The 8570-nt window shown below is 36.0% G+C and overlaps 1 protein-coding gene across 2 annotated transcripts; it reads left to right on the top strand.

Annotated features, from left to right (window-relative positions):
• The first annotated feature begins 2211 nt into the window (after positions 1-2211).
• On the top strand, positions 2212-8339 carry svopl (SVOP-like). Of its 2 annotated transcripts, XM_079623508.1 has the most exons (17): positions 2212-2338; positions 2424-2584; positions 3083-3254; positions 3372-3472; positions 3573-3671; positions 3931-4002; positions 4097-4221; positions 4631-4694; positions 4841-4966; positions 5056-5184; positions 5678-5751; positions 5906-6102; positions 6192-6303; positions 7291-7372; positions 7826-7915; positions 8011-8124; positions 8233-8339. In XM_079623508.1, exons 3-17 carry the CDS (start codon positions 3122-3124, stop codon positions 8242-8244), a joined length of 1530 nt encoding a protein of 509 aa, XP_079479634.1. In that variant the 5' UTR covers positions 2212-2338; positions 2424-2584; positions 3083-3121; the 3' UTR covers positions 8245-8339. The 2 variants fall into 2 exon arrangements, with proteins under 2 accessions (XP_079479634.1, XP_079479633.1); XM_079623507.1 differs by having other exon boundaries at positions 2212-2584.
• Positions 8340-8570: the final 231 nt, after the last annotated feature.

Raw genomic sequence — 8570 nt, 5'->3', positions numbered from 1 at the left:
TAATCATGACTATAATCAATAATCAACTAATTGAAAAGTCATGGAAATGTATTGGTCAAAAGGTGTGGTAACCCTTTCTGTCTTTGTTGTTTTTTTCTTTTCTTTAATATCCCTGTCTTTTCTTACATCTAGAATTTTCCTTTCTTCATTCTTTCTATATTTCTATCAATCATGTAGACTCCTGGCAGGCCTTAAATTGGTACGCATGTGAAGTGATGGATTATGCTTTATTTCTTCCTTGTTTATTTTGTGTGATAATGTCTTGATGGGCATGCTAATAGTCTTTAAAAATATTGAAAAATACTACAAACAAGCTTGATAGAATTTAGCTTACTTTGAAAGACTAATATGTAATGGTTCATTAGACTAAAAACCAATGGTCAAAGCACAGAGAAACCATCCTGATCATCAAAAAAAGAAATTTTCAGTATTTTGTCATTTTTAAATCTGAATAATATTTTTGAAAGTATTTGAAAATCAATATTTATGACTAAAATATATCCCATAGAAAGAGTATTAATATGTAGACGGACATTTCTCCATATTTAAATATTCAGTATGTAGTCCACAGTTCATTGACCAGTAAGAGGCAAACATCATTGTCAGACGCCCCCTCTCCCACTGTGCAAAGACCAACTGGGATTCTATTTTCTTTAATTTTTTTTTCTTTTGTAGATTTCTTAATGATAAGTGTACGCATTCATAAAAGACTACGTTGAGAATAAGTGTTATATTTCAGTCAATTGATTAACATGGTGCTATACTCAATTTACTCTGTGTGTGTGTGCGCGTGCGTGTGTGTATATCTGAAACCATCAAACCCTTACAGCATTTAACACTGAACTGAATCATATTTATAGCAATTACAATGTGCAAACTCTGAGATTAACTGAATGCAGTGTGTGTGTGTGTGTGTGTGTGTGTGTGTGTGTGTGTGTGTGTGTGTGTGTGTGTGTGTGTGTGTGTGTGTGTGTGTGTGTGTGTGTGTGTGTGTGTGTGTGTGTGTGTGTGTGTGTACGCACGCAATAGTATACCTCCCCCTGTCCCTATGTCGGTGCCATAGTGGATATCATAGGAATGTAAACTAAATCTTACAGAAAGTTAATTTTTAATTTCATTTAAACTACCTGATATCTAGCCACATGTTCATCTTTGTGTTAAAGATGCTAACACCATCTTTGTGATCCTCATGAAGGACACTTCTGTCTTGTTTCTTTCTCTCTTGGTCTCTGCAAACTGCATCCCAGTATTTGATGTTTAATGTCTCTATATTGTTGTGTAAATTAAATAATAAACAATGTGCTGTCAGTTATGTCTCTTTCATGTCAGTACTGGGTAGAGGTAATGTATCTAATAGTAATACAATATGTAATGCAGCATAAAAAGAAAAGATTAATAATACAAATATCTCTGAAGCTATTGGTCTTGTATTGTAACCATAAGATGAATCGCAAGTGCACAGTGTCTATCTATCTATATTGGAAGAAGATAATAGTTCAAGATTTAGATAGCTTCAATAAAAATAGCATGGTATACAATAAAATTGGCCTATTCTGAAATGTAAACATATAAAGGATCAACTAAATTGATTTACTCTCTAACCTATCCACATACATTTAATTTAACACTTTTAAACACAAATAAACATCTATCAATGTGTCAACTGTTTTGAAGTACTTCATCGACTTTACATAAAGCTATATGTAGTGAAGCCGATTGGACTTTTTATGAACGGGCTGAACGGATTCGTTGAAAAGATTATATTCATAAACATGATGTATTCATGAATCGCCCATCCCTCGTTACAGTAGCCTAGTCAATGTCGCCGATCAGGATGTTTAGGTCGCGCCCATTTGGGCTGAAACCTTGTAACATTACATTACTCACGTCTCTTGCCTAACAGGTCGCTAGAATTGCAATTGTTACCCTTTGACGAGAATGTGGGCTATGCACACTACAAACATGTCCGTGCCCACAGCTTTGTTTATAAGATTTAGGTCAGTACTAAAGTGCTCGAGCAACACTAAAACCTGCTTGTCCACTCGATAGCGAAATAATCACAGTTCCTTACAAATATAGCAAAGTAACACGATATTGGGCGTGTTATCTTGCCACAAAAAAAAAGAAAGAAAGAAAGAAAGAAAGAAAGGAAAAAACAAAAGAAAAAAATGAGTCATGTCCCTTTAAAAGTTAAGCAGAACCCACGCTGAAGGTTGTGACGTTGTTTACCTGTCGGCAGGTGTATGTATGCGGGTGTTGTTACAGCGGGAGAGGTTGATGCTCCATCTGGGATTTGTAACATTTGTACAGAGTTCATAATCTGGATTATTCAAGCGAAGTAGGTAGGATTTGATAGTTTAGAAATCTCCTGGACCCACTTTTATCAGCGTTTTGCGAGACTGATTTGCATAAATCGCTGAAAGGTCTTGACTCATGACACAACATACGGGAATTTCTTGAAGAGCTGCCTGTCAGTGAAATAGACTACGGTGTCAAAAAAAGTGTCAATCGGGATGAGATGCGATGGGAAAAGCTTCGACATGACGAAGAATCTTGTTTGATGAACTCACCATCCGATGTTATAGTAAGAATTTATTATATGCTCAAGTATTAAGTAGATTAGTCTGCTGTGTGGTGTCATTTTGTCACTCATTGTAACATGAATAATCAGAGAGCTTAAAAAATACTGTGGCTGTACAGAAGGTATCAAGTCATAAAATGCTACTGAATGATAAAACATGTACCATATTTGTTTAATAATCAAAAGGTAGCCTACATCAAAGAATATCATGATATTACCATGGTTCTTTTCCAAGAAAACTTGTTTATGTCCAAAAAACATATTATCATGGTGTGTGTCCAGAAACATGGTGTAACCTTTGTCCACAAAATAGGTGATTACCATGGTACCATGTCCAAAAACATGGTATTATCATATACATGTCAAAAACAAAATCACGGTAATACCATGCTACCATGTCCAAAAAGTATAATACCACCATACATTTTGTAATCATTCTTCTGTTGCTTTTAGGTCTTAGCCTTTTTTTGTTAACCTAAAAGTTTCATCCGAACTTTTCAGTGCCTACGATTGAAGAAATAGCTCGACTTTTCAGAGAGGATGGCATTAAAGCGATCGTCTTCCATGAAGACCCAGCTGGTCAATGGCATCCAGCTTCAGGAATTTGAGCAGGAGGAAGAGATCAACACCAGTAGCAGCAATAACACACATTCTGAACCTGCCGAGGCCAAAGGTAAGGAACAAGCAAACAAAAAAACCTTAAAGTAGATATGTTTATACTCTCAGAGAGCAATGCAATTCCTCAAGTAGCTTCCAGTCACCTAATCGAGTGGGATTTTGACCTCTGTAGCCCACACAGAACCGAAATACTACACGGTTGAGGAGGCTGTGGAGACCATCGGCTTTGGGCGCTTCCATGTTCTGCTTTTTGTCATCATGGGTAGTGCCAATGTAAGACAAGTGTATGTGTTTGTCTCTGTAATTCATTAACCAGCATATGTTTTTTTTAATGCTTACATGTTTAATTGCCGATGTGTGTGTGTGTGTGTAGATAGTGGAGGCAATGGAGATCATGTTGTTAGCTGTGGTTTCCCCTGAGATCCGCTGTGAATGGCGTCTAGAGGATTGGCAGGTGGCTCTTGTCTCCACGGTGAGGAGCTCGTCCAATCTGAGTGCTTTATTTTGTTTTCGTTTTGAAGTTTGACAGGAATGGAATGTTGAAGTGCAAGATGCACACATGTGTCTATCTGACCAGTTTGGTTGAGATTTTTGTATCTATGTATAGGTGATGTATATTATTTAATGCTAAAATACTTCCTTCTATCTCAGGTTTATATGAAAAGGAATTTTTTTGTGCAATTCTATAAAATTCAGAAATAATCAGTTAAGGACTTATATTTTGTTTTTAGATGGTGTTCCTGGGTTTTATGGTATTTGGGGTCCTCTGTGGCTATGTTGCCGACAAATATGGACGCTGGAAGGTCAGACAATATTTTGTTTACTCCATAACAAGTGGTATATTGTGATTTCATGGTAAATTAGATTTAAGGGAAACACATGTGTTTGTGTGCACAGGTGGTGTTCGGTGGGTTTATATGGGCATCATATTTTTCTCTGCTCACTTCATTCTCTCCATCGTACGGCTGGTTCATCTTCCTGCGCTGTATGGTGGGCTGCGGGGTTGCAGCCACATCTCAAGGGTGAGATTATGCTAAACATACTGTACGCACATACTTTCAATACACATACAAACCTGGAAATGTCAAGGAATTTTATTTAAATAGTGTTTTTCTGTTCTGGAAATATACAATTATACGTTTTTCAAGATATGCTTTGCTGAAAAATATTTGACAGACCACGACTTGCTTGTGAGCCATAGAAATGTTCATTTTGTGAGCACATTGTTCTTCTGAGTCATTTATGTTTGAATGATTCATTTGGAAATCTGTCTGAATCAAAATATTTTTTAAACCTTGAACCAGTAATCATAAACAACTGAAAAAGGTCATGGAAATTAATTGGTCATAAATTGTGTTAACCTTGATTTTCTAGAATACATAAAAACAATAATTCAGATGCACTAACTCTCTGCTATTTTCTTTTTTAAAGGTTTATTTTGAAGACCGAATTCATTCCGGCTAAACACCGAGCATTCCTGCTGCCTCTTGCCTCAGTGAGTGCCAAATGCAAAATTATAATAATAATAACTTTATTTTTCTGTAGCACCTTTAAAGGAGCTTCTGGGAGCACTTTTTACATTTATGTTTGACCTGCAACTGGGAAACCTTCAATACTGACCTTACCTGTGTTGGTGGACAGATCTTCTGGATGCTGGGATCTATGCTTATTATCGTTCTCGGTATGACGGTGGTGCCCTCGATGGGCTGGCGCTGGATGATCCGTTTCTCCATCATTCCCAGCATCATACTCATTGGCCTCTTCTTGGTGAGTTTTGACTAAATGTGCTATGCTGCATGAAATGGAAGTAGATGATCGTTTTTAACTCACTCGCTCACTCTTTTCCTTTGTCTTAGTTTATTCCTGAGTCTGCACGGTTCCAGGTCTCAGCGGGGAACATAAAAGGAGCAATGTCTACACTTGATTGGATCGCCAGGATGAATGGCGTCCCCCTACCGGAAGGAGAACTACGGGAACCTGAAGTGGTGTGTATGAGAAGTTCCTTTTTCTTTATCTGAGTCCTTTGTGACAGAGTTTAATAAGCAAAAGTAAATAAAAGAATCATTGCATAATGCTTGATATAATTTTCAGCTCAAGTGTTAGATGATGAAAAAGGTCACCTTAATGGAAAAATAGTGAACATATGAGCATGTACAATTAAATATACAATATTTACAGACACTGAAAAATCAAAATGAAATTGGCCAATAACCGACATGGTGCAGGTTTATTTTGTTCATCTCTAATACAGAAATGCTTTGAAAAATATTTAGGGGTGTATACTGTTGTATATCATATACTTTTTAATGTAATATGTGTATGAAATCAATTAAATGAAGCCTGAATAAAAAAATATATAAATAGTGTCAGATAATAGGTACTTTTGAACATTTAGAAAATACAGTATACAGATTAATTTATGCTTTTATGTAAGTGTAATACATAAAGAGTACAACTGACAGAACTGTTTGTATTCAGACAGAAAGAGGAAATGCATTCACTCTGATCAGCCCGACTTATAGAAGAACATCATTTCTGTTGTGGTACACATGGTAATGTCTAAAACTCTTCCCTTTGGTTAATGTGTGTTGTGTGTGTGTTTGTGCATGCATCCGTGTTTGTGTGTGTAATCAGCAAATACACTTTTCAGTTCCTCTGTAGTTTTTATATGCTAAATGTGTGTTGTGCTGCCTTGTTTATCCACAGGTTTGTGGCTTCCTTCATCTATTACGGCTCCGTCCTGAGCAGCTCTGAGTTACTGGAGAAGAACCTTCTATGCGTGACAGATGCCGACGCAGAGCACCAGATCAAACACAACCACGAGGAGGCGCTGTGTTACTGCATCCCCTTCAACATGGCTGATTACCAGACCCTCCTCATCAGCTGTTTGGGCGAGGTGGCACGTGAGTGACCTTTGACCTCTCACTCACCCCAGTTTCACATACTCCACTTAGTTGAGTGTTAAAAGCTGACGTATGTGTTTCCTCTGCAGTCATCCCCCTCAATATCGCCTTGTTAAATGTATTCGGACGGAAAGCCAGCATGGCCATACTGCTGGTGTTGTGTGCCATCTTTTTCATGCTTGTTAATATTTGCACAACAATGTGAGTATATTGTTCTCTTGTTCTCTAAAATGATTTGAATAAAAAGCATTTTTGTTCATTGAAATAGCATTTGAATACAATATAAATCATTCTGGATAAAAGGGTCTACCAAATGCATAAATGTAACATAAAATAAACGTTAACTTAAATAAAATATTAAAAAACTTTTATTTCTAATCAGTGTAAATAATTTTATAATGCCTAATATCATTTTCAACACTTCAGGAGTTATATGTAGATCGCATAAGGATGCACTGAAATTAAAAATTCAAGACAAAACCCATAAGCCGATAAATATTTTCAATATATGTGAGATAACCGATAATGACCGATATTCAAATTCTAAATAAACTATAAATAAAATGCTAAAAATTACAATCATTCGTTAAATGCTACAAGTGAATTTAGGCATCACAACATAATGTACAGTATGATTTTAATGTAAACATTTTTATGTAAATGTAAAATAAACATGTTCTAGTCCATGTAAATATAAAATTAAATGTTAACTAAAAAATGCATAAAAAACTTATTTTAGTTACTTGCCGAGGCAACAATTCTAATTGTTTTATCTAAAATTTTAATGAAAAAGGAAAATATCAAAATAATAATATATGAATGATACTAAAATAACACTGCTTTTCATTAGTCACACTTTACATCACAATGTTTATTATTTATGGTGCATTTATGTAATTCTAATGAAGTATGTTCACTTAATGTTGAATTATATTGTTTACCTGATTGTAAGTACATACTGCTATTATTATTGCTTTAGTAATTAATTATAGTGCCATCTGTTTTACGTATTCTATACATACTTTGAACAACAGTGTACATAAACTATACTGCAGAAAGCAGTATGCTATTCTGCACACAGCCGTTTACTGTACTTGCAGTGTTCAAACAATCCGTGGTCCTCCTGTGGTCATGTGTTAGAAGTGCAGCTGAAGTCGATGACTGAATTATGTGTCTGTCCCTGTGCAGGTTTGGTTTCACTGTACTGCTCTTCCTTCTGCGCTCTGTGGTCTCCATGAATTTTAATGTGGTCTATATTTACACAGCAGAGGTGAGACCAAACACATGAACACTCCCCTTCCTCTTGATATCTTAAAGGAATAATTCACCCCAAAAAAATCAATTTATTAACCCTCATGTTGTTCCAAACCCATAAGACCTTTGTTTATCTTTGGAACGCAAATGAAAATATTTTTAATAAAATCTGAAGGATTTTTGTCCCTCCGTTGAAAGTCTATTTACCCAAAACGCTTATGACGTTTCATAACATTCATAAAGAGATTGTAAAATAAATGAATATGAATCAAGCGGTTTAATCCAAGTCTACTGAAGAGACATGATCGCTTTATATGATAAAAAACAGATTTAATTTAGGTTTTTAATCAATCTTATGAATTTGGAATGACATCAGGGTGAGTAATTGTTGACAGACTTTTCATTTCTGTGTGAACTTCAGTTATTATTGTATTAAAGTTAAAGTGGAATGATTGGTGTGTGTTTGCAGGTTTATCCCACATCCGTGCGCTCAATCGGAATGGGCTTTTGCACATCCTTCAGTCGAGTTGGGGGAATGATCGCACCCTTCATTGCACAGGTGTTTGACTTTGCATGTGTGTGTTCGTCTAAATAAATATCTGTGTTTAACGCTATTGATTTACACAAAGATAACATTGTTTGCATGTGTCATAGGTGTTGATGTCTAGGTCTGTGATTTGGGCCATGTCACCGTTCGCCGCAGCGTGTGTGATTTGTGCGATAGGAGTGGTCTTTATGCCCATTGAGACCAGAGGACGAGCATTACTGGTAAGCATCTTCACAACTCTCAAAGCAACTTTTTACTGCGTTAAAACTGAAATGATTTTGTTTATCTTCCTTACAGTTTAACAATTTAGTTTTTCCCCTCTATTTCAGCAACATGGCTGAAATAGCCTACACCTCAATGGAGATGAAGGACAATTGCACTTTTGTAAAAAAACAAACATGATCTTATATTAAAGCTGAAACCATTTTATAATTAATTTTGTTGCCTGTGTTGTGTTCTTCAAAAATAATAATGGCAAAATCTGTTAAAAACCCTTTTCCTGTGTTAACATATTTCCTCACGTAACTGGAAGTTGTAATAGGACATAGGGCCTATTAAAGCCTGACAAACACATGATTTGCTATTGCTAGTCACTGAGAGGTAATATTAGGGGGCAATCTCATATTAGTGCGCATTTTATTGGACAAAACATTCAATACGCTCTTGC

This window comes from Phoxinus phoxinus (genome assembly GCF_949152265.1).
Source record: "Phoxinus phoxinus genome assembly, chromosome: 9".
In the NCBI taxonomy this organism is placed as follows: Eukaryota; Metazoa; Chordata; class Actinopteri; order Cypriniformes; family Leuciscidae; genus Phoxinus; species Phoxinus phoxinus.
The sequence above is the reverse complement of the archived record's forward strand: the minus strand, read 5'-3'. Positions and strand labels throughout refer to the sequence as shown.